This window comes from Muscardinus avellanarius, assembly GCF_963383645.1.
Source record: "Muscardinus avellanarius genome assembly, chromosome: 9".
Taxonomy (NCBI): Eukaryota; Metazoa; Chordata; class Mammalia; order Rodentia; family Gliridae; genus Muscardinus; species Muscardinus avellanarius.
In genome coordinates, this window is record NC_137795.1 from 38,796,421 (window position 1) to 38,823,591 (window position 27,171).

At 39.1% G+C, this 27,171-nt stretch overlaps 1 protein-coding gene across 1 annotated transcript; it reads right to left on the reverse strand.

Moving 5' to 3' along the window:
- Positions 1 to 2,971: 2,971 nt before the first annotated feature.
- Positions 2,972 to 27,136, reverse strand: IFRD1 (interferon related developmental regulator 1; the record flags this gene model as incomplete). Its single annotated transcript, XM_080701697.1, has 12 exons — positions 2,972 to 3,061; positions 3,872 to 3,967; positions 4,371 to 4,499; positions 7,647 to 7,781; positions 15,258 to 15,366; positions 15,450 to 15,628; positions 15,709 to 15,759; positions 17,358 to 17,515; positions 19,379 to 19,503; positions 20,718 to 20,802; positions 21,196 to 21,300; positions 27,052 to 27,136. The coding sequence occupies 12 exons, from the start codon at positions 27,134 to 27,136 to the stop codon at positions 2,972 to 2,974; spliced, it is 1,347 nt and encodes a 448-aa protein (XP_080557823.1).
- Positions 27,137 to 27,171: the final 35 nt, after the last annotated feature.

Here is a 27,171-nt window from a genome sequence, read left to right on the forward strand (position 1 = left end):
GTTCAAGTTCAATCCCCAGTACCACACACACACAAAAAGGGCTGGGGCTGGGGGTGTAGCTTGGAGGTAGAATGCCCCTGGGTTCAATCCCTAGGGCCACAAAAACAATACCAATACATGGCATCCACAAAATGTGGAATCCAACTAAAGGGGAGAAAAATCCCAAGAATTATAGTGATATTTCAAGAACATAACTACACTTGGCTAAGAGAAACTAGACTGTATAACAGACAAGTAGAGAAGTCTTCCAAATGTATTTAAAATTGAAAAAGCTTAGTGATGTACATAAAATAAAAAATAAGCGTTATTAACTCTAGGACAAAATGTGTGAGATCCGGGCGTGGTGGCACACACTTGTACTCCCAGGACCTGGGTGGCTGAGACAGGAGGATCGCAAAGGTTCGAAGTCAGCCTTAGCTACTTAGTGAGACGCTCAGCAACTTAATGAGATCGTTTCCAGATATAAAATAGGTCTGAAAATGTAGCTCAGAGGTAGAAAGCTCCTTGGTTCCATCCCAGTACCCCCCCACACACAGAAAATGTTGTAGGAGAATGAAAATGTACACATAGTAAATTAGTTAAAAAATGAACAAATATGTTAATGCAAACAGTAGGACTGATTTAACCAAAAAACATACTGAAGAACGAAACAGAAATCTTCTCTTTCCATAAGCGATAGAAAGCTGAAAAATATCTAAAAATTATTAAACTAAGAAACAAGCTGGGCATGGTAGCACATGCTTGTAATCCCAGTACTTGGAAGGCTGAGACAGGAGGATTACAAGTTCAAAGCCGGCCTCAGCAACGTAGTGAGGCGCTCAGAAACCTTGAGACTGTTTAAAAAAAAAATTGAGCTGGAAGTGTAGCTTGGAGGTAGAATACCTCTGGATTCTAGTACAGATCCCCAGTACAAAAATAAAAATAAACTAAGAAATAGCTGTGTAAGCATGTTATTTTTCAAATTGTATGTGACATTTTAAAAATATATCAGTTAAAAATATGTATCCATGTATAAAATGAAAATTTTAGGAAAAAAGTTTACAATCTCTTGTCCATGTTTCTAGCCTACTTGGAATATAAAGAATTAAGAACACACAAACCTAAGTTCCAGCTCTCTAGTAGTTCCCCACTGTGCTGTATGGCTGTATGAGGAGTGCAGCTTGGTACATGACACCATAAGCCACACCATGATGTTCACCTAGTAGGCACATCAGACCTCTGGAAAGAGCCAGGGAAGTGGGAGGGGAAGGGCACAATTTTGGAAAAACTACTTAGGTCGTTCTTTCTACATTACCCACTTCCCATTCCTCTGTTTTATCTTTTTTTTTTTTCGTGGTACTGAGGATGGAACCCAGGGGCAGTTTACCTCCGAGTTATACCCCCAGCCCTATTTTTTATTTATATATTTTATTTTTTATTTATTTTTTGGTGGTATTGGGGGTGGAACCCAGAGGCTTTCTACCTCCGGGCTATACTCCCAGACCCATTTTATATTTTTTTGGAAACAGGGTCTCACTAAGTTGCTGAGAGCCTCACTAAGCAGCTGAGGCTGGCTTCGAACCTGCGCGATCCTCCTGTCTCAGCCTCCCAAGCGCGGGGAATTTTTTATTGTGAAACAGGGTCTGAGTTGCAAATGACCTCGCTAAGTAGCTGAGGCTGTGTGTGAACCGTGATCCTCTTGTCTCAACTTCCCAAATACTGGGATTACAAGCATGGGCCACCACACCCAGCTCATCCCTCCATTTTCTGCATCAAGAAAATCAAAGAAATAAGTTTGTGAATTCTAAACGGTACACACTTAAGTTACATAATTTAAATAATTAAATCTCAACACATTGTCAAAAAGCTTACAACTTTTTGTAAATAAAAAATAAAATAAAAAATACCAGGCTGGGCGTGGTGGCGCATGCTTGTAATCCCCGCGCTTGGGAGGCCGAGACAGGAGGATCGCACAGGTTCAAAGCCAGCCTCAGCTACTTAGTGAGGCTCTCAGCAACTTAGTGAGACCCTGTTTCCAAATAAAATATAAAATAGGTCTGAGAGTATAGCCTGGAGGTAGAAAGCCTCTGGGTTCCACCCCCAGTACCACAAACAAAACCTCATGAGGACAACCAAACAGCAATATTCTTGTGTCAGTCACTGGAATCCCAATATTATATTGATGTATTTTATTTGAATATTTTCAAATACACAGATAAAACTCTCAACTAATCCCGTTCCCATCTGGCTCGTGTCACTCTGAGCTGTTTCTCAAAGTCATAAATAACATTTCTTCTATTAGGAAAGAAGCATTTTTGGTGTGCAAAGATGTTTATTTCAAAGTGAAAAGCACAAGGTCTCATACAGCAGATAGAACAGTGCTATGCGCTCAGAGGTCAGGGCCAGCAATTTTTCTGGCACAGGCTAATTCACCATGAACTCCCAAAGCTGAAATGAACGGCCTATAAATGCAACTTCTGTAAGGTCTCATACAATGTATAATTCCTTTTATTGATTCCAGTGATTTAAAATTTAAATAGCTACATTCCATTTGAAAATTTAAATACAGCAGCTTTTCCAGAGGAACTAGCTTTAAAAACTGCATTCAAAACTCATGTTTAAGATATTAAGTTAAATACCTTGTAGGCATATGATAATCAGTATTTTTGATAATGAAAGTATAAGGAATTAGGACACAGCTTTGTTCTCATCATGAAATCAAATGAAATATCATTTTTTGCTCACTTCATAAATAGAATTTGACCAAACATTACATTTTATTCATGTTTACTGATTCTATTTACAGAAAATATTCAATAATCAGAATTAGTCATTTATAATACTGTACATTAAATTATAATATAATCCATCCCTACTACAAAAATTATTTAACTTGACCCAAGTTAAAAACTGTCTTGTCTCTAAAGCTAATATACATTAGAATAACATAAAAAAGAAAAAAATTAGAAAATAGTTATCAAATGTTGAAAATCTAGAAGAATTCTCCAATATCTGCTCTCTTATCTCGACATTTGCTTCGAGCTTTTGTTCGAGCTTTGAAAGCCGCAGAGTTATATAAATGCTGAAATGAAGAAAAGGAAAACACAGGTGGGTCAGTAAAATTTTAAGATCATCGCATAAAAAAGGAAAAAAAGGAAATAATCACAAAGGAAAGAAGTGAACTAATTTGGCTCAATAAGAGGAAGAAATTTAACGTAACATACTTAATGGCTACTCCATATTTTAAAAACTTTTTTTGTGTGTGGTACTGGGGGTTGAACCCAGAGGCAGTCTACCTTCGAGCTACAGTGTCAGCCTGATTTTGATTTTATTTCTTATTTGGAAACAGGGTTTCCCTAGGTTGAAGATTCTCACTACTTGCCCAAGCTGTCTTTGAACCTTCAGATTCTCTTGTCGCAGCCTCCCAAGTACCAGGATTATAAGCATGCACCACCATGCTTGACTTAAACAATAATTAGAATAAAAAAAAATTGGGCTAGGGGTGTACCTTGGAGGTAAACTGCTGCTGGGTTCAATTCCCAGTTCTGCCTAAAATAAAATAAAACTCAAAAAAAAAAAAACCCCAAAAAAATTTTTTTAAAAAAAATGCATCAATTAATCTGATCAAGCTAAAAAGACAAACCATGACTAGTTTTATCCAGTTGTCAACTAAAAAAAAAAAAAAAAAAAAAAAAAAAAAAAAGTGATGGAACCATTATGGGTAAAATTTGTAATAAAGTTTCTGCACCTTCAGTACAGTTACTCTGTGTGAAACAAAAACTCCCAAGTGGAGCAGTAACATGGCTAAGTTCGTATCATCAGGCAGAACCAAAGCTTTAGTTTCTTTTTCTTTAGCACATTTAGTTCTATTAAAACCAAAAATAAGGCTTACCCTTTCAAAGCGAGGAATCTTCATGGTTTTAAGTGTTGCAGCATCAGGAAGCACTGGGGGTCCAAGTTCAAACACATTGCGAAGGAATTCATTTGACTTATGTGAAAGAAAAGGTGACAAGGCTCAGTTAGCACGCAGAGCTGCGCTCACTACATAGTGAGTCTAACCTAAGTTACGTGGGCCATGTGAATGCACGCCTAGGTCACTCATTTTCTCTTTCTCAGTATGAAAAGCAAACTGTCCTCTATGGCACAGACTCCAAGGGAGCTATCTGAAGCTCTTTGCTTGCATCCAAAGTATCAATTATGTTCTTGCAGATTTATACAATATAAAAAAGAAAAAAAAGTTTCAGATTTAATTTTAATTTCAAAAATAAATTTGTTTTTTAATATGTAGAAGCATTCTGGATATTCGATTAACTTCAAAAACCAACTAAGTGAGCTACATTTAGGTCAGCCGCCTCATTTAAAAGGGGACACATAGAAAAGATGTCACTCACCTGCAAGTGGTACTGCAGCCCGGATCCAAGAACCTCCTTAAAGGTGTCATAGGTGTGTTTTTTGACCCAGCTATCAATATACATGCGTTCTGGACCAAATTTAACAGTTTCTGTTGGAAAATCACGTTCCTAGTCAATAGAAGAGCCAAAATTATTACAAGCACAAAATGGCCCAAAGTAACCTTACAGAACAAAAAAAAAAAAAATTTTTTTTTGTGTGTTTACTGGGGATGGAACCCGAGGGCATTCATTCTACTCATTCTACTTTTGAGCTATACCCCCAGCCCTGTTTTTATTCTTTCTTTTGAAACAGGGTCTCACTGACTTGCAAAGGGCCTAAGTAGCTGAGGCTGTCCTCAAACCACGATCCTCCTGTCTCAGCCTCCCAAATGCTGGGATTACAAGCGTGCACCACCATGCCCAGCTAGAACAAAGAATTTCTAAATGGACCGATACATACAATTTGAAACTGATCAATTCCATATATCTGACATGTGAACAAACAAAAGAAATGCTATCCTAACTTCACTGTTATGAACATTTTAAAACCTCAAAGCACTCAAGAAACTAGAAAAGATTACACGTTAGTATTGGTCTAGGATAAGAGAAGGGCAGAATGCTACAAGAAGTCTCAGGCTGGGTTTACAAAGACAAGATGCAGCACATGAGGTTAAGGTTTCAGGGACAGAACAGCTCAGCCACAAGAGCACTGCTAAGACAGAGCCGTGGGAGTGTGGCCCAAAGAAATGGAAATAAAGTCACTGGAATAAATCATAACATAGGGTTTTCCCAATGGATCAAGACATCACCCAGAATGCTGGCAGAACTTGGTAAGAAAACTGGCTGCTATACTGGGCATGGTGGCGCACGCTTGTAATCCCCGCGCTTGGGAGGCAGAGACAGGAGGATCACGCAGGTTCGAAGCCAGCCGCGCTGGCCTAAGAGACCCTGTTTCCAAATAAAATAGTATAAAAAAATAGATCTGGGAGTGTAGCCTGGAGGTAGAAGGGTTTCCAGGAACCCCAGTACACACACACACACACACACACACACACACACACACACACACACGAACAAAACAAAACAAAAAACCTGGCTGCTTAATTCTAAGAATCATGAAGAATTTTATATATATATATTAATAACCAGGAGTAGAGTAGCTATCACAGGGACAAGAGAAAGGAAGCAATAGAACTTCAAGGACAAGATCATTCCAACCACCCACCCTACATCTACCCAGCCCCAGGAAGACACAGTGCATACGCAGTGGGAAAGAACACAAAGCTTACAGAGCATGCCACGCCACGCCACGCCACGCCGGCACGGGCTGTGATTTCAGCAGGCAGCTCACTGGGTCTGTTCCTCTGCCCTAAAATATGACTACCCATACCTATTCCATGTAAGAGGAACTGGAGGAGAGGAAGCATGTGCCTAAGGCACAGTGACCACCTAGTGTTTAACAGCAGCTCAAAAATAGTAGCAGACTATTATTTCAACACATCCTTAATTCAGAAAACAAAGACTCCACGGGAGAACTCATTACCTACCTAACCTCTAGAAACTCATCTGCACCCTCATCTATTCATCCCCCATCCATACCCCCTCCACTCTATTCCAAAGTGAATCCTAATCTTTCACTTTTATTTTCAAATATCCTTTCCCATTAGCTCTCTCCTATAACCTGTCTCTAAGCATCTAAAATAAAACAACAAACCCTCCCACAACCCAGCACTACATTCCAGCGATCTACTCCCTTCCCCTTCCCATTACACTCAGGCTTTTTTAAACAGTCGGGACACACCCTCTTACTCACTCCCCCACTCACTTTACAATCCACAGGAATCTGGCCTCTCTCCTACCCCTACTCCATGTAAGGTGCTCTTACAAAGGGCACCAATGACCTGACCAACAGATCTAAGTGACACTTTCTCCCTCCCTCCCTCCCTCCCTCCCTCCCCCTTCCCTCCCTCCCTCCCTCCCCCTCTCTCTCTCTCTCTCTCTCTCTCCCTCCCTCCCTCCCTCCCTCCCTCCCTCCCTCTTTTTCTCTCTTGACTTGACCTATAGCCCAGTTGAAGGAGCACACAGTACCCTGGGTTCAAATTTCAGCTTTGCTACTTCTATTTTTTATTCCTTTGGGCTCCATTTTTCCTTAAAAAGAAGCTCATTCAATTTCTTAAGCATAATGGAACTGAAAGAAAACCAAAATGCTTGCAAATTTAAGAAATACATGAGATTTTCTAGATGAAAAGAAATGGTGTGGCACTAACACCTAAGATGTGTGATTTTGCTGTGTCAGCTGAGCAGCCTTCATTTAAAAGATCTGTCAAGCCAGGCGTGGTAATGCATACCTGTAATCCCAGTATTTGGGAGGCTGAGACAGAAGGATGACAGGTTCAAGGACAGCCTCAAGCAACCCAGTGAGACCTTGTTTCAAAATAAACAATATAATTGGGCTGAGGGTATAGCTTGAAGGTAGACTGCCTGTTTTCAACCACCAGTACCACAAAAAATAAAATAAAATAAAAAATAAAATATCCATCAAGGAAAGATGCCGGTAAGATGCTGAGGGTGGTGAGGATGTGGGGTGTATGTTGGTGTGTGTATAGGATTGAATCTAGGGCATTCTATTTCTGAGCTACATCTCAGTCCTTTTTATTTTTTATTTTGAAACTATCTCTAGAGACAGAGTCTAAGATGCTGAGGCAGTCCTTGAATGTACAATTCTCCTATCTCAGCCTCCCCAGGACTGAGATTACAGGCATGTGCCACCACGCCTGGTGAGTTTTTTTTTATTTGTAGTCTTCCTAGAGATCACATAAGTATTTGCTTAAAGGTAATGCTGTTGAAGCCTGAGGGGTAAACAGTACAGCACATTAAAAAAAAATACTGAACTAAGTATGTTTGTGTAAAGCACCATTGCTTAAATATTGTCAAGCACAAGGTGAAATTGCTCTATTATGAGTCTTTTACCTATTTTTTGTTCTTTTATTTTTACAGTGCTATGGAATCAAACCTAGGGCTTTTCGTGTGCTAAGATAAGCATTCTTCACTGAGCTACACCCCAGCCCTACTTTTTTAAACCTAATAATAAAGTACTTTTATATAGCAGCATTAAAATAATCTTCACTTAACTTGCTAAAACTCTGCTTGGTCTTAAAATGAGGAAATCATTTTTGGTTGAAGATGACATTCAAACAAAATAACCCAACTGTCAAGTTCAGCTGAAACAATTCAATTTCCAAGCTGAGCGGCTCTCACAGCACTGAAGAGGCCTACCTCCACTGCCTTCAGGACGTCCCTGAAAACCGATCGCTGCTTCCTCTTGTCCACTTTGGCCCGGTGCTTATTTCCATCTGTAGCCAAAGCCCTAAGCATTTGGGTCAAAGACTCCATGTCTTCATAAAAAAAGTCCTGATCAAGTGGAAAAAAAAATGTTTTACTTGATACTGAAGTTTTTTTTCTTTTATAAAAAAAACTCTTCTAGAATTAGCAAAGAACAATCTACCTTTGGAAAAAACAACCAACTATAATGAGCAACACAAATATTTAAAATGTTTAAAGCTTTTGGAACAGATAAACACATTCATAATAATGTTCAAAATTTTAATCCGGAAATGCTAACTACAAGATGATATACTATTGCAAAGAAATTAACATTCCCTTCCAATTATATCCAGATACATCCAAATACTTTTTATGTTCCCACTGTATATCAGACATTACTGGGGTTTTAAAAAGTTCAGAGAGAGCGAGAGAGAGATACATGCAGGGTAAGACAGCCTCTACTCTTTGGCTACCCAATCTCAAACCACTCATTCCCAGATATCCAATTAATTTTTATTTCAAGAGTACATTCTGTTTGTTTGGGTTGTTTGTTTTGTACTGGGGACTGAACTCAGGAGCATTCTGTCTCTAAGCTATACCTCCAGCCCTTTTTACATTTTATTTTGAAACAGGGTCTCATTAAGTTGCTGAGGATGGCCTCATACCTCCTGTCAGACTCCCAAGTACTGAGATTACAGGTATACACCACCACACCAGGCTCAGTAATGCTTTTTAAAGCACTTACGTTTAATTTATTCTTGTATTTCAAATAAGCAAAAAGCACCGAAGGCATACAATTCAGGTCATTAAATTACTTAAGGCAAAAAGATACTTTAATTCCCCCAAGGGAAGCTACAAAATGATCTTAAGTTCATTGAAGGTTTCCTTACCAACCTGGTAAATATTTAAGAAGTCTCCTAGTCATGGGTGGTGGTGCATGCTTGTAATCCCAGCATTTGGGAACCTGAGACAAGAGGATCGCAGTTCGCAGACAGCCTCAGCTACTTAGTGAGGCCCTTTGCAACTCAGCGAGAACCTATTTCAAAAACAAAGAATAAAAATAGAGCTGGGACAGCCGGGCGTGGTGGCGCACGCTTTGTAATCCCAGCATTCAGGAGGCTGAGACCAGAGGATCGCGGTTCATGGACAGCCTCAGCTACTTGGTGAGGCCCTCTGCAAATTAGTGAGACCCTGTTTCAAAATAAAGAATAAAAAATAGGGCTGGGGGGTGTAGCTCAGAGATCAAATGCTCCTGGGTTCCACCCCCAAACCCGCAAAAAAAAAAAAAAAAAAAAAGGGCTGGGGGGTGTAGCTTGGAGGTAAACACCCCTGGGTTCCATCCCCAGTACCATACACACACGAAAAAAGAAGTTTCCTTTCCTGTGGTGTTTTTTATCCTCTAATTTCATTTTATAGCCACATTAAAAACTAAGGATTATTTATATTTACTAAACTAAAATTAGGAGACACTTCTTACTAAAAAGTCAGAAAATGATTAAATTCTTGTTCTAGTTGTTTGTAAGTATTTAACCTTTATTTTTGCATTAAGGCTAATAATTTGATTTGTTCTAGTAAGAAAAACAATTTGTAAAGTTATTTTTGCTATTTTTTGTTAGTACTGGAAATTGAAACCAGGGGTATTCTACTTCTGAACTACACCTCCAGCCCATTTTCTTTTTAATTTTAAAATAGGTTCTTGCTAAGTTATTGTACATTGGCCTCAAACCATGATCCTCGTTTCTCAGCCTCCCAAGCACTGGGATTACAGGTATGCACCACCACACCCAGCTACAACAGTTCTTATTCTGGACATTCTTCAAACTATATAATATCTAATCTCAAAAATGTATAAATGTGATTTAATGTTTAAAATGTTTAAAACCTTACTTCCCAAAGGTCATTTGGCTATGTCTGGAGACATTTTTAGTTGTCTCAACTGGGAGAGAGGAGTGCTTACTGGCATCTGGTAGAGAGAGGCCAGGGATGCTGCTAAAAATCTTACAATGCACAAGACAGCCCTCAACAGCCCCAACTCATGAAAAATCACGCAGCACAAAGTACCAACAGTGCTGAGATTTAAAAACTCCGATATAATCTTAGCAATGGAAAAAAGTCTAATTTATAGCCAGTAAATTATTGATTTCAATAAAACACTAAAACGTGGGGGAAAAAATGTATGTTTTTGGAAAACATCTCCATAAAATATGTAGCATGTGTTTTTAAAAAAGGCAAGGAAAAATACAGCAACACAACAAAAGTAATCCATAAGCAGAACACAAGTCCATTTACTAGAGCTTTCAGTAACTATAATAAAACTGTACACTCTAGGACCAAAAAAAAAAAAAGGCTCCCAGAGATACAGCAAGTGTCAACTCCTATCACAGCACAGTCATTAATATACAACAGGATCAAAAGTTTTAAGAATTCTGAATCTCTTATATCATCTATTAAAAGAAATATCTTCATGCAAAATGGTTATGGATTAAGTAGGAAAATGTAAATTGCTAATGAATGCTGAAGCATGAACCATTATATCAATATTCTAAATTTGGAGAAATTTATATAGAATTTATATTTTTAAAAAATAAACCTGTGAAGCACCTGGACAAGGCTGGGTTTTCTTTTTTTTTCTTCTTCTTTGTAGTACTGGGGATGGAACCCAGGGGCATTCTACCTCTGAGCTATACCCCCAGCCCTATTTTTTATTCTTTATTTTGAAACAGGATCTCACTGAGTTGCAGAGGGCCTCACTAAGTAGCTGAGGCTGGCCACAAACCATGATCCTCCTGTCTCATCCTCTCAAATGCTGGGATTACAAACATGTGCCACCAGGTCTGGCTTTGGACAAAGCTATTTTATCATATATAAATTGTAGAAAATGTCATAAAAATATCAAAGTTTAGGTCACAAGCATCCACCATCTAGATCTATAAAAGCTTGGGCATAATTACATTAGAAATCTGAGCCTTTGCTTATGTCAAAAGGAAATAGTTACTATCAACATTTCACAGATTATAAAGATTAAATGAGCCAGGCGTGGTTGCGCACGCTTGTAATCCCAGCATTTGGGAGGCTGAGACAGAAGGATCACGGTTCATGGACAGCCTCACCTACTTAGTGAGATCCATTGCGACTCGGTGAAACCCTGTTTTAAAATAAAGAAAAAATAGAGCTAGGGGCATAGCCTGGAGGTAAAATACCCATGGGTTCCATCCCCATAAAGATTAAATGAAATATTAAAAAATAAAACAGCACATAAATACCATTAATTCATAATTGCTCTCACTGTTCTGATATATCCTGTCTGGTTTAACAAAAAACAAATACCACAAACTGGTCAGCTGAAGATAATTATTTCATACTAAAATAACATCTGTAACAAATTAAATGATTTCAAAAACTGAATGGAATTACTATGAAATAAAACTCCATTAAACTTTTGGAAGAATTTAGGCAGAGTGAAATTAAGGTTATAAAAAAATCATTTCTACTATTTCTGTATAGAAGTCACTGAAAAACTGACTGTAAAGAATGTAAGCTAGGTCTTGAATAGCTATTTTAAGTGCTAAGAAATAAAAACCATAGGTTGGGGATGTAGCTCATTGGTAAAGCACCTGCCTAGCACGCATGAGTCCCTGGGTTTGATCCCAATACGGTAAAGGAAAAGAAAAAAAAAGTAAAAAATATATGGAAGTTTAACATTAAAACAGAATCTGGTTCCTCCACAATTCACTGCAAAATGTTAAACATTATCTCTAGAATGTTTTTATGTTACTCTTCAAGCACAAATACTTCTTTCAATCCCTGCTAATTATATGAGGGAGAACACCTTTGTCAAGGTATGAAGACTTTTTTACACAGGGTCAGTTACCCTACACACAACTTAGGAAACACAATAATGTTGAGTTGCTGCTTCTTAGTCTCAGGGATATCAGATTTAGCCACCTGAAGAGTGGCAAGTCTTTGGATTATTTTCTCTCTCTATTCACACTGCAGTATTTCCTGGTCAGATTAGCTAGGGGCTGAAATAGGGAGAGTTGGGGAATACTGGACAATAAAATGGTATGTTTTCCTGAGTCAGGCTCAGACCAGCACATTATCTGCCCTCAGAATCTATTATTCTGCCCATCTAATAGTTTGTTACCCCAGAGTTCCCAAAAGGCTACCAGCAGACCCCTCCTGGAGAACGAAGGCAAGACTCAATTAGGTCAACATTACAACAGCTATCACTTCTGCTCTACTATCATGTGTCCTCAACAACTTTTTGAGGTAGCTATTATTATTTCCTCCATTTTAACAATAAAGACATTAAAGCACAGAGAAACTCCCCTAATCATCCAACCAGTAAGGGTGGGAGAGAGATGTGAACCTAGGGTGCATGCTCCAGAGCCATCTTACCTACCTGGGTATATGGTAAACACAGACCTAAAAGAGCACTCACAGAGGAGACAGAGGAGTGATAATTCCTCATTTCTTTCTTTCTTTCTTATTTTTGGCGGCCCTGGGGATAGAACCCAGGGGCATTCTACCTCCGAGCTACACCCTCAGCCCTATTTTTTATTCTTTATGTTGAAACTAGGTCTCACTGAGTTACAAGGGACCTCATGAAATAGCTGAGGGGGGCTGCAAACCATTATCCTCTGGTCTCAGCCTCCCAAATGCTGGAATTACAAGTGTGTGCTGCTATACCCAGCTTCAATAATTCCTAATTTCAATTTTGAACAAAGTTATTAATATCTAACCAACTCATTCTTTAAAATCCGATCTACAAGCCACCTCTTCAGAACTTTTCAAGTATCTCAGACAGAATTCATCAATGCTAAATTTTCAGGTTAATAAACTGGGTGTGCTGGCGCATGCTTGTAATCCCAGCTGTTTGGGATCCTGAGACAGGAGGATCGCACAGGTTCAAGCCAGCCTCAGCTATTTAGTGAGGCTCTCAGCAACTTAGACTGTTTCTAAATAAAGTATTAAAAAAATAGGTCTGGGAGTGTAGCCCGGAGGTAGAAAAACCCCTGGGTCCCACCCCCAGTACCTTCAAAAAATAAATAAAATGAATAAATTTCCCTAACAACAATGATAATAATAATAATAATATACTATTAACATCATTAAACAATTATGTTAGTAAAAGACTCTGAATAATTCAATGCTACCCATTTGTTTTAACTCTGTTTTAAATATTCCTATGTATTTCATCAATCCTATAATTTAATTTTTTAACCCAAGGCCTTATGCATGCTCTGCCACTTGAGCTATATCCCCAGCCCTGATTTAGCTAACCTTTAAATACCCTATAACCACCGCCACTACACACGTGAAAAGCTCATATACTTTTTAAAATGAACAGTGTAGGCTGTGTTTGCAACTCATTTCACTTTTGTCCTTGGACAAGGACTTAAGTCTTATTAACATGTTTAGATAAGTTCTCTTGATTACCACATATAATTTATTAAGAACAAAATAAAACTTATTAAGTGAAGAGTAATATGTTTATATAAACTTAAATTTAAGATGTATACTTTAAACTGCCTTTTTACTTCACTTCTAAGATGTATTTCAGAGGAAAAATTAAGTTATCATTTCTTGTCAGTAGAGGAATGCAAGACTAAATATTAGGACATCTGGTTTCTGTGCTTTGAGGTTAAGGAGCCATTAACTAGCTCAATAAAATTAAACTGCTAAATTTGAGTCCAATTTCTGACATAAGAGGAATCATTAGCTACTGACAGCATTAACGTACTTTCCATTCCTACTGGCTTGCCCCCACAAAAAATGGAGGTGAGGAGGGATACAGACACTTCACACGTATGTTATAAAACCCTAACCATTTTTTAGATACAAGCCTAGAATAGAATGCAAACAACTAAATATGGCAGGTACCCAGAACATTGTATGAATCCTATTTGGAAATATTCACTGTTACATAGCTGCTTTAATTGCAAAAGAAGGTTTCACTTAATACTGTCTTAGAAAAGAACCTATTAAGAAATACTATCTATTTAGTTATTTGGATTTCCTTACTGGATCCTTCTTATATTGTCATCATGACAAAAAATAAAAATAAAAAAAAGTGTCCACAGTAAAAGCTGCTCATCAATTTTAAATATTGGCTCATTATCTGAACCACATATCTAAAACCAAATTCCCTTTTCCAGTGATAAGGGTTGAGGCAATCCTTTCTTTCAGCAATCCTTATAACAGAGATCACAAATTAGGGTTACCAAATGTCCAATTTTCCTGACACAAAGGTTTCCTGAACACAGGACTTACAGTAGTACATCACAAAAAATAGCAAGCAAACTGACAGTTGATTAAACTATCACAAATTCAAATACCTCTGAGAGCCAGACGAGGGTAACCAACATCCACGAGTGGCAGGAGATGGGAAAAGCACTACTCTAAAAGGTGATGTCACGTGACAGTAACTAAACTCACCTCATCACATACTTATACCGACCGAGTACTTTGTCCACTTGATATTTATTATAAAGCATCACGTATGACTTACCGTAACGTTAGGTATTTGAGAAGTCCATGCATTTCTATACATATCACACTACACACAACCTCCCTATGAATAGCAGACCATCCCTACACTTGAGTTCTATAGAGAGCAAAAACTGCTCTAACAACCCCCACTCATTCGTGCTCTTGAAAGTCGATCAAGCCAGGCGTGGTGGTGCACATCTATAATCCCAGTATACTTGGGCCAGGTGTGGTGGCACACACTTGTAATCTCAGCATTTGGGAGGCTGAGACAGGAGGACTGTGGTTTGCAGCCAGCCTCTGCTACTTAGTGAGGCCCTTTACATTTCAGTGAGACCTTGTTTCAAAATAAAGAATAAAAAATAGGGCTAGGGAAAAGCTCGGAGATAGGAAGCCCCTGGGTTCCATCCCCAGTACCACAAATCATCACCATCATCATCACCATCATCATCATCATCATCATCATCATCGTACTCGGGACCTCATAGTCAATTGAGACAGGAGGGTCGAAAGTTCAAGACTAGCCTCAGGAACAGAGACTCTCAACAACCTAGACCCTGCTTCAAAACAAAAAATAAGAAGAGCTGGGATGTAGCTTGGAGGTGGAATGTCCCTGGGTTTAATACCCACTACAAAAAGAGTAATAAATTTAAAATTTTTTAATTAAAAAAGAAAGTATAAGCTGGACATGATCGTGCACACTGTAATCCCAGCATTCGAGTAGCTGAGACTGGAGGATCAGGGTTCATGGACAGCCTCAGCTATTTAGTGAGGCTCTTTGCAACTCAGTGAGACCCTGTTTCAAAATAAAGAGTAAAAAATAGGGCTGGGGGTGTAACTCAGAGGTAAAATGCCCCGGGGTTCCATCCCCAGTACTGCCCCCCCCAAAATAAATAAATAATAAAAATAAAAAGAAAGTATAATATCACCAGCACGAAGAAGCAGAGCAATCAGTCAACAGACTTTTTAGTTGGCCACGGTCCTAACTTATTTTCCAGTTCTTAAATGTGACGGTAATAATGGAATAAAGGTTCTGTGGTACAAGCTTTTTCCTCTGCCAGTAGATATACTTACACTCTCCATTCCTCTGGCCAATTCAAAAAGAAGTGCCAAAGATTCGCCAGCAGCTATTCTCATGTTTACATCATCACAAGAAAGGAGGCTTGGAAGTTTATGGAAATGCCTAAAAAATAATTAGTCATTACTATGTGAGCGCAACCAGTTACATCAACTGTTTTTATAAAATATGAAACCAAAAGCACATACATCTCCAACTTTTTCTTCACCTCATTGATTGGGCATATGGTCAGTAATAACGTCCATGCAAGAAGTGAGCTGATATGAAGCACTGTATTAGGGGTGCTGCAAGTAACATTAGTGTCTTTCTCTTGCAGATAGGACTTGGTGAAGATGTTTTCTAAACATTCCAGAGTTGAATACAGCTCCTAATGCACAATAATATAAAGTAAGATAACCATCATAAATTAAAAATAATTGAATATGAGTCAAAAGGTCTTCTACTTACAGTAATGTCATCTGTGGCAATAAAACAGCAAACACCAAAGCAAGCTGCACACTAAAAAAATAAAATATACAGATATTAATATTTGTAGTTTTCGTATAAATCCTATGCTTTTAACTCAATATGAAAATTTTCTCAACTACTATATCTCAAGCATTCTATGAAGTGGGAGAAAAAGAACACTGGAACAAGAGTCAGGGAAAGGTTGGTTTCAGACGATACTCTATTACCAAACTCATAACTTTAGAAAAATGATTCTACTCCTATGGGTGGGTCTTCCCTTAATTCATAAAACTGGAAGGGACAATGTATGCAATTGAATGCATCTATTGCAGCTCCACAGCCTATGACTTAACTTACTAAATTCAAAGATGAAGCTCAGCTATTTGCAATAAGGAGGCCCACTCTCATTATGAAAAACCTTTAAAACATATTACAATTCATACATGGTTTTACGTGTTAAAATTCACTATGTGTTAAATTCATTGGTTTATATGAAGAATCCACTATGAAAAAAATTTTTTTTGGTGGTACTGGGTTCCTAGAAACCTTTCTACCTCCAGACTACACTCCCAGACACCTATTTTTTTATATGTTTATTTGGAAACAGGGTCTCTTAAGCCAGTGAGGCTGACTTTGAACCAGTGCGATCCTCCTGTCTCTACCTCCCAAGCACGGGAATTACAAGCGAGCGCCATCACGCCCGGCTTCCACTATGAAAATTTTTAAAGCAAACCAGCTTCCAATAAATAAGCAAAGAAGAGTAGAAATATCATAAAATTTAAATAATTTTCCAAACTACTTAAAAGTATTAAGCAATTAGAAAGTGAAACCTTTCTCAAACCCCAAATAGATGATTTTTTCACATGCCAGAGCTTCAGAGATTCCTATGTCTACCCAAATGAAGCTTTTTCATAGAACTTTTATAAGACACAGCAGCCAAAATTAATTATGCTAAGAATAAAAAAAATCCAGTGAACATTATCTAGATCCCCAAACTTATGCAGACAAAAAAAGAAAGAAAGAAAGAAAGAAAGAAAGAAAGAAAGAAAGAAAGAAAGAAAACAAAAAAACTCTGCTCTGGAATCTACCTTCTTTAAAGAAAATAAACAGATGCAGTGACAAATTTATCTTTTTTTACCTGTATTTTATTCTAGTCATCCTAAATTACTCAAAATATTTATCTGAATATAATCTTTAACAATTACAGGAACCCCTCTCTAGGTATGTTCCTTTGAGTGTCACAACATTTAAGAAAACAACTTGTCATATTTTGTTCACTAAAACTAAGGCAAATAATAAAATATTAATAACATTACTAAGAACCTACTATTTATGTCAAAGTGTCATACCTAGATAGATCTATAAACTGAAAAATCTTGCCGGGCGTGGTGGCGCATGCTTGTAATCCCAGTATTTGGGAGGCTGAGACTGGAGGATCGCAGTTCATGGACAGCCTAAACTCTACTTCATGAGGCCCCTTGCAACTCAGTGAGACCCAGTTTCAAAATAAAGAATAAAAAATAGGGCAGGGGGTGTAGCTCGGAGGTCGAATACCCCTGGGTTCCATCCCCAGACCCACAAAAAAACAAACAAACAAAAAAAAAAAAAGAAAAGAAAAGAAAAGAAAGAAAGAAAAATCTTATACTTACAGTTTGCCGAGCCTGGATACTAGCTGTCCCATCACAAATTATTTTCTTTAGGATCGGTGCAAGAGTTTTTAAAATCTCTTCACTTTCGATTCCAGGGCCCAACTGAATACAAAGAACAGATGCTAGGGCCGCAGCCGCTCGTTGCTCATCACTCTTCCCTATAAAGAAGCCATGGCACAACCAGGACAAATTATCTTCAGTCTTAATAAGTTTTTTAATAACATTAAATTTTTTCAACTACAAAATTAGGTGTGTCACATCAATTTCTGCCTTTCAACACGGTAAGCCACTCATATAAACCTTGTTCAAGTAGCCCTTGAGTTAATCTCCTTAATTTTTTAAGTTTCCCTTCCAAAAATTTTTTAAAGAAAAAGGGATTAAAAATAAGTTTTATGCAGCCAGGCGTGGTGACACCCATTTGTAATCCCAGCATTTGGGAGGCTGAGACAGGAGGATGGCAACTGGTGGACAGCCTTAGCTCTTAGTGAAGCCATTTCCAACTCAGTGAGACCCTGTTTCAAAAGAAAGATTTAAAAAAAAAAAATGGGCTGGGTGGTGGAGCTTGGAGGTTAGCACTGCCCTGTCCCTCAGTTCCATCCCCAGTACCGCAAAAAAAAAAAAAAAAAAAAAAAAGATAAAAATTAAAATACAGAAGCTGAATGTGGTGGCACATGCTTGTAACTCCAGCATTTGGGAGGCTGAGACAGAAGGATTATTATTTCCTGGACAACCTTAGACACTTAGTGAGTACTTACTTTGCAACTCAGTGAGATCCTGTTTCAAAATAAAGTATAAAAAATAGAGCTGGGGATGTAGCTCAGAGGTAGAATGCCCCTGGGTTCCATCGCCAGAACCACACACACACACAAAAAGTTAACTACAGGTGGGGATGTCATTGGTAGAGCATTTGCCTAGTATGCTCAAGGCCCTGGGTTCAATCCCCTCTACTGGCAGGGAGGGGGAGAGCCACGGTGTTCTCTCAAAAGAACTGGCTTTGCTACCAAGCACACCATTAAAAGATTATATAAGCTAACAGCCACCTCACTTTGCCTACACCTTTCCTTATTCTGTGTAATGAGAGATGAACTTAAACAAGGGGTTCATTCATGACAAAGCTTTCCCCTGACGCAAAATAAGAACAATAGGCACATAAAGTTCATTCCATTTAAAGAACTGTGGTTCCTGAATTTTTGGTGCTAGATTTTATCAATAAAGCAATAATAGAAGGTAATTATTTTCATAATGTATTTGACAATATAAGTGAACTGGCAGGTACAAATCGTTTTAACTCTGGTGGTTCCTAAAACTGAAACAGTATACTGACACTGGACTTAATCTTTAAGGTCTCTTTTTTCTTTTTTGTGGTACTGGGAATTGAAACCAGGGGCACTCACACTGAGCTACACCCCAGCCCCACTTATTTTTTGAAACAAGGTCTCACCTAAGTTGCTTGGAATGGCCTTGAACCTGCAAACCACCTGTCTCAGCCTCCCATGTTGTGGGATTTCAGGCATGCACCACCATGCCTGGCTCTCTTTATTCTCAAAAATTCTATTATCTGTATGAATTTCAGAATTTCTATTACAAAGTTCCAGAACTCAAATATTCTAATGGCTGTCCTAAAAAGACTGTCATCTACAGGTACAACAAATATTTTATATAAGTACAAAGAAACTGAGCAAGATGATGATACTTTTACAAGTTTAGAAAATGAAAAAGTCTTTTGAAAAAATACTTTATGTTGACCTCTGATATACACTTTTGAGCCTTCCTTATCCAATGTGAAGGTGACAAACATCTCTTACAATACAGCGAATGACAATCTACCCCATTCTTTCTAATTTCAATCTGCTAATCACATAAACAAAAACAAGGGTTCTAAAAAATCTCATTCTGAATTTTAAGCATAGTACATTCTTTGACAATCATAAATAGTAAGATACCTTTCTGTGTCATTAAATGATTTTACAAAGAAAACAGCAAAGCCATTATTCTGTACCAGACTCAAATAAGGATATTACCTTTCTTTAGAGAGCGTTCAATGCTATCAGTTAATGTCATTCTTCTTTCCAGGATAAATTCATAAAGCATTTTTGAAGCCAATGCATTTTTAATACCTTCAAGAGCTGCTTGCCTTGTCTTTGCACTATTTAAAACAAAATGCAAAATGATCTAGCTGGGCATGTACCATTAGTTGATGCCTTAAAAACATAGCTTACCAAACCTTTACATCTTTTTATTCACCATCAAGGCCTAAATATTTTAATATAATTTTCATCTATAACATCATAAATACACACAAAATACTTTAAGCTGCTTTATATCACAGTATTTTTATTTATTAGCTTGATAGCCACAGTTTTGACTACATATTTTATGATTTCAATGTACAAGATACATTCTCCTATATTACAGTTTTAAGTAAATTCATATTTTTTAAACTTTTTTTTGTGGTACTAGGGATGGAACCCAGAAGTATTCTACCTCCAAACTATACCCCCAGTCCTATTTTTTATTCTTTATTTTGAAACAGGTCTCACTAAGTTGCAGGGGGCCTCACTAAGTAGCTAAGGCTGGCCTTGAACATGTAATCCTCCTGTCTTAGCCTCCTAAATACTGGGATTAAAAGCATGCACCACCATGCCTGGCTAAATTCATATTTTTAACATTGCAAAAGTCTAGAACTCATGTTTGTATATTCTGAGCTTTGTAATTCCATCCCTGAAGTCAGTTCCAGAGCTACAATGGAGACAACTTAGCTTTGATATTTTTCATGTCTATAACAAAACAAGTGGACAGGTGGCTTAAAGCATAGTTTAGTTGTTATTTCTAGTTGAAGACTCAGTTTTAATTCAACAAATCTATTTAAATAATAACCAAATACAGTCACATATGGGCTATTATGTTAGAACAATAACTAATTCAAATCAATCTAAACTCTAGTGGCATGTTGCTACCCACATTAAAAGGCACGAGGAACAGCCGGGCGTGGTGGCGCACGCTTGTAATCCCCGCGCTTGGGAGGCAGAGACAGGAGGATCGCGCAGGTTCGAAGCCAGCCGCGCGCGCTGGCTTAGGAGATCCTGTTTCCAAATAAAAATGTAAAAATAGGTCTGGGAGTGTAGCCCGGAGGTAGAAGGGCTTCCAGGAACCCCAGTACCACAAAAAAAAAAAAAAAAAAAAAAGGCATGAGGAACAAGAAACATTAAATCATCCAAGTAAACAAATCAAGCTTTAGAAAAACGAAGTGTTCTATTAGAGAACTTCACACGTTCAATCAAACATCTCAGCAAAGAGTTTTTAATAGTTTCAGAGTTTTTCATAATTCTACCCAGAATGGAATGTTTTAATGATTCCTACCTCTTATCCAGGGTTAGGTCAATTAACCCTTTCAACTTGTACTCTAAGTCTTCCTGAGTTCCTTCTTCATCAAGGACTTCTGGTGCTAAGGAAGAATATAGACAACCACTGAGATCTAAGTAGGAAAAAAGCAGATGGGGGGAATAGTAGCATACCTTAGCTATAAGAATTCCTCCACCTAAGATATCTTTTTATCTAAACTGTAAGTTTTAGCTAGGCACATGACGCACACCTATAATCCCAGTATTTGGAAGGCTTAAGAGGAGGATGACAAGTTCAAGGGCAGCCTCCGCAAGTAGTAAGACTCTCACCAGTCTAGCAAAACCTTGTTTCAAAACAAAAACATAAAACAGGGCTGGGGACGTAGCTCAGGTAGAATGCCCCTGAGTTCAATCCCCAGAACCACCCTCTCTCACATTCTTTTCACACATACACACACACACACACACACACACACACACACACACACACACCATACCATCTTCAGCAAAACTGGAAGGATCACTGTAACCACTACAATGGCTCATTGTTTCAATGGATGCATCTTCATCACTAAAAGGTTGAACATTTCGATGCTGGCCACCTATTAGGTAAAAAAAGAAAAATGATTTTATTCTTATATATGTAAATGTGAAATATAAGAATTTTTAGGTTTACTTAAGAGAAATCCAGTAATAAAAACAAAAATTTATTTTTAAAGAGATATCATAAAATTCATTTAAATTTCCTAAAACATGTCAATTCAAGTCAGAGCACCAACTATTAAATACAATACATATCAACTTCAGAAATCAATCATCTAACAAAAGACATTAGTATTTGATGATACAAAAACGGATACACAAGTTGAAAAAATTACTTCCAAATGATAATTTCAAATCATGAACACTATGAAAATAGATTTCTACCTGGAGTATTGTCAAAGACCACCACAAGAACAGAACACTTAAATGTGTTTTCCAATGAAATTGTCCAGACTTAGTTACACATGTCTTATGTTAAAGAGAATTAGGAAGTTAAGGGAAGATAGTTTTAAAAAAAGAAAGAAACAATAAAAAATAGAGCAGGGGATATATCTCGGAGGTAGAATGCCCCCGAGTTTCATCCCCAGTACCGCAAAAAAATAAATAAATAAATAAAGAAGGAAATAATTTCAAGCTGGGCATGGTGACACACGCTTGTAATCCCAGCATTTGGGAGGCTGAGACAGGAGAAACGTGGTTTACAGACAGCCTCAGCTACTTAGTGAGGAGGCCCTTTGTAACTCAGTTGAGACCCTGATTCAACATAAAGAATAAAAAATAGAGCTGGGGGTATAGCTCAGAGGTAGCATGTCCTTGGGTTCCAGCTCCAGTACTGCAAAATAAATAAATAAACAGATAAATTTGAAGAGGAAGAAAAAAAGGGAAGACTTAAAATGAAATTTTGGGGTATATAGTACATCATAAAAACCTTGTTCAATAAATTACCTTTAAAAGTTTCATTATATTCAAGAATTTTAAAATGTCAATGCTGTTACTAAAAATAATCCCCCTTTAAAAACTATTTCTCTCAATTACATTAATTTAAGGAAGAGATTCAAAATTTAGGAATTTCCTATGAAAAGGTTATGTAATTGTGAATTACAATGAACACTGAGTCAACAAGAGTCCCAAATCTGTACCAAGTGACCTTGAGTCACCCGATTTTCCTTAATCCGGTTTCCCTTATTTGTAAACTCAGAGACTGTACCAAACACATCATGTTATTTACTACGTCAAGGTTTTTAAAATCCTGTGCTTTTATTCTTAGCTTTTTTTTTCCTTAAAGGGGTTCTTTTTTTTTTTTTTTTTTTTGTCTTTGGAACCGGGGATGGAACCCAGAGCGCCACAGCTGCAAAGCAAGTGCTTTGCCACTGAGGTACATCCTGGCCCCTAAAATCCTCTAAGTTTAAACCTGTTATGTAACTTAGAGAGGTATTTTGTTGTTGTTAGGTTTTTTTTTTTTTTTTTTTGGAAGTACTGGGGATGGAACCCAGGGGAATTCTACCTCCGAACTACACCCCCAGTCCTATTTTTTCTTTATTCTGAAACAGGTCTCACTGATTGCAAAAGGCCTCACTAAGCAGTAACTGAGGGTATCTGCCAACCAGGATCATCCTGCTTCAGCTGCCCAAATTCTGGGATTACAAGAGTGCGCCACAGACCTGGCTGTGTTTTCTTCTAAATCAAAACAGAGAATGCACTAGATTTTCAAATTAACATATCAATCAAGGGCCTTCCAGTTTGCTTGCCAAGTGCGAAAGTAATGCCAAAGTCATGAAACATAAGGAATAAGTAATGAAGCCAAGTTTCTAAAATTTCCTAATGATAGTGCTTAAGTTAGAAACAAAGACTTATGACATCATACTTTATTTCTGGTCTGCCTTCATGACCAGAAGTCAGGACAATAGTTGAGCATCATCTGCTTACTTTTACTACATTTATTCACAAGCCAATTTATATTTTAATTTTTCATATTCAGCCTATTTCTAAGAATACTACTATGCAGTTTTTATTCAGTTCCTTTCTCTTGACACATCAGATTCAATGGCTTCTTTCCAATAATAAGGGAAAAAATAACTTTATTTTTTTTGCTTGCAGTTCTGGGGATGGAACCCAGGGGCCATTCTACTCCAAGCTACACCCCCAGCCCTATTTTTTATTCTTCATTTTGAAACAGAGTCTCAACTAAGTTGCAGAAGGCCTCACTAAGTAGCTGAGCTGTCCTGGAACAAAAATCCTCGGGTCTCAGCCTCCCAAGTACTGGGATTACAAGTGCAATTTGCACCACTCCTGGATGAAAAGAAACTTTTAAAAAACCTAGGTCAAATTCAACCTGTGATCTTAAGTGCCATTAATGATATGACACTCTAGACACATGAAGTCCTTATTTTGAGAGGGTTTACTATCAGGATTATTTCTTTCTCAGTGTTCTCTTCAGAGCTTGTCCAGCATGCACAAGGCCTGACTTCAATCTCTAGTACCACACATGCACACAAAATGCTCTCTTCAAATTACAGTAGTATGAAAGAAGAATGCATACTTGTGTGAGAGGTCAATTTTCTTAGCTTCATGTAACTTCCACTCTTCCTGTAACTCTCAATGGAAAGCACATTAAAGTGATGAAGATAAGTGGGTTATTTCTTTGCTTATTTAGTGGAGATCTCATTTAAATCCCATTTCTTGTGGCCGGGCATGGTGGCACACACTTGTAATATCTACATTTGGGAGGCTGAGACAGGAGGATAGCAGTTCTCAGACAGCCTGAGATACTGAGTGAGGCCCTTTGCAACTCAGTGAGACCCTGTTTCAATATAAAAAGTAAAAAATAAATAGGCCTAGGGGTGTAGCTTGGAAGTAGAATTTCCCTGGGTTCCATCCCCAGTACCAAAAAATAAATAAAATAAAATAAATGTCATTTCTTCTAAATGCTATTAAAAACAAGAAAACAAAAACTGGGGTTGATGGAAAATTTTATCATAGAGAGATTAGTCTGACAAAAATTGTATGAATTATCTCATTATTGAAAAAACTTATAATTACTGGCTTAAGAAGTAAAAATATCTACCATATAAGTTGTTCGTAAGTAAAAGTAAATTTTGCCGGGCTTGGTGGCGCAGGCTTGTAATCCCCAGGAGGTGGAAACAGGAGGGTCGCAGAGGTCTGAAGCCAGCCTCACTGGCTTAAGAGACCCTGTTTCCAAATAAAAAAATATATAAAAATAGGTCTGGGAGTATAGCCCGGAGGTAGGAGGGCCATACCTTTCCCAAGAGACCCTGTTTCCAAATAAAAAAATATATAAAAAATAGGTCTGGGAGTATAGCCCGGAGGTAGGAGGGCCATACCTTTCCCCGTCCCACTTGCAAGAGGCAATCTGTTAGCGAATCCTAATGTAAATTTCCAAAAAATTCAAAGCATGTACAGTTTTATAACCAATTACTTTCATTTGCATATATATGTTCCTACTGTCTATGCTTTATTGCAGTGTTTAAATGTATCTTATCCACTAAAAAAGTGTGTGTGTGTGTGAGAGAGAGAAAGAGAGAGAGAGAGAGAGAGTGTGTGTGTGTGTGTGTGTGTGTGTGTGTGTGTGTGTGTCTGGGATGGAACCCTGAGGCATTTGACCTCAGACCCCTGCCCAATTTTTTATTCTTTATTTTGAAACAGGGTCTCACTGAGTTGCAGAGGGCCTCATTAAGTAGCTGAGGCTGTCTGCAAACAGATCCTCCTGTCTCAACCTCCCAAATGCTGGGATTACAAACATGGGCCACCACGACCGGCTAAGAGTAACTTTTAAAAAAGCAGCAGTGGTAAGGCAATGATAGATACCAATGAGCTTTGAGATGAAATCTAAATTCCTCCACAGCCACCAGTGGCCTCTTCAGTAAATACTGTACAAGAAAGGAAAGAGGCTGGCCAGGAAGCTTCAGAAGAAAACAAAGCTTTGTGATACAGAGACCACTATTAATAAAAGAACAAGGTTAAAGAAAAATAATTAAGGGTCTTCTAGGCAGAATTTGTGTGTTGATTTCAGATGAAAATAAGCTGAAATACAGAGATAAGAGGTAGACTCAATTCGTCCAGAGCAACTAGATGCCAGAAACTTAAACTTTATTTTGCATCTTGGTAAAGAATGGATTGCATTAACTCAGAGAGCGTTCAAACAAAAAAAAAGTAATTCAAAACAATGAGAATAACTGAATTTATAATTATCCATCCCCATTGCCAATTATTAAATGTTTAATATATGATCACAATTTTCAGGCTGTCATAAATCCTGTAAAAAAAAAAAAAAACTTTTTAAATGCCAGTTTCCAAGCTGGGCGTGGTGGCGCACGCTTGTAATCCCCGCACTTGGGAGGCTGAGACAGGAGGATCACACAGGTTTGAAGCCAGCCTCAGCTACTTAGTTAGTGAGGCTTTCAGCAACTTAGTGAGACCCTGTTTCCAAATAAAATATTAAAAAGGTCTGGGAGTATAGCCCGGAGGTAGAAAGCCTCTGGGTTCCACCCCCAGTACCACCAAAAAAGAAAAAAAAAATGCCAGTTTCCAACAATCTGAAACAAGATAACTGGTATATTCACCATTTGGTGAACGAAGGCACATCTTTCTGAGGATCAAAGATGGGCAATTGAGCCGGGCATGGTGGCCCACGCTTGTAATCCCCGCGCTTGGGAGGCTGAGACAGGAGGATCACACAGGTTTGAACCCAGCCTCAGCTACTGAGTGAGGCTCTCAGCAACTTAGTAAGACCCTGTTTCCAAATAAAATATAAAATAGGTCTGGGAGTATAGCCCGAAGGTAGGAAAGCCCCTGGGTTCCACCCTCAGTACCACCAAAAAAAAAAAAAAAAAAAAAACCCAGAATGGCTAATATTAGCTATATGTGATGACGTTTGTGGACATTCCAAAATTCAACTCTATAAGCTCAATAAAACAAGTAGTAAAAGAGATGACTATGTCCAGCTTAATACTACTCCATTAGCGTTTAGTGTGATGTTTGTAGAAGGGACTTCCCAGTTGGAGTTCTTAACCATATGCTAAGTAGAGAACCATGCATTTAGTTAAGCACGTGCTCATCCAGGAAAAGCCTCGACTTTGCATTGAGGACACAGAACCCTCAACTTTTCCGTCGGTTGCAACCAGAGCTCCTCGCCACCTCTGCCTACCCGGGACTCACTGCAGAGGGCTTCGAGAAGGCAGCACAAAGGACAACGTGGTTTCTGCCCCGAGGAGCAGGAGGTCGCCTTGGCTGGTGGCAGCTGGGCTGGCGGATCAGGGCTCCTGGGGTGGTCGTAGGCGGCAGGCGCCAAGCAAGCATGGGGCGGAGGCCCAGCCCCCAGGTTCCCGCCCTGCCAGGTGGGCAGCGGGACGCGCAGGGCGGCGGCGCCATGCAAGCCACTCGCGCGCCTCTGCGCCACCCGGGCCCCAGCGCGCAGAGCCTAGGCCGCGTGACGCAAGGGCCGGTGCAAACCCGCCGGATGGTGGAGCCGGAGTCACGAGCAGCCGGTGACAGCACGGACGCAACTCCCGGCCTGCCCCGCCCTTCGCCCCGCGGAGCTCGGGGCAGCTCCGGGACCCTGCCCAGCCCGACCCGCTCTCGGGCCCCAGGGCCCGGTCCTCGCTGTCCCCGCAGCCGGCGCCCGAGTCTGGTCGGCTCCCGAGCCGGGCGCCGGGGCCTGCCGGGAAGTGTAGTTAGCCAGCCACGCCGCGCCACGGAGACGCGAGCGCCCGCAGGGAGGCCGGACTACAAACCCCACCCGCCCCAGCCCGGCCCGGCCCGCCACCCGGACGCCGGCGCCCGGGATGCCCTACCTGTCGTGGCCGCAGCTGCCCCTGAGCCGCCGCCGCCCCCGCCGCCCCCGCGGTGGGGAGTGTTCCGCTTCTTATTCTTCGGCATCGTGGGACGCCCGGTGCCGCCTAGACTCGGAGGTG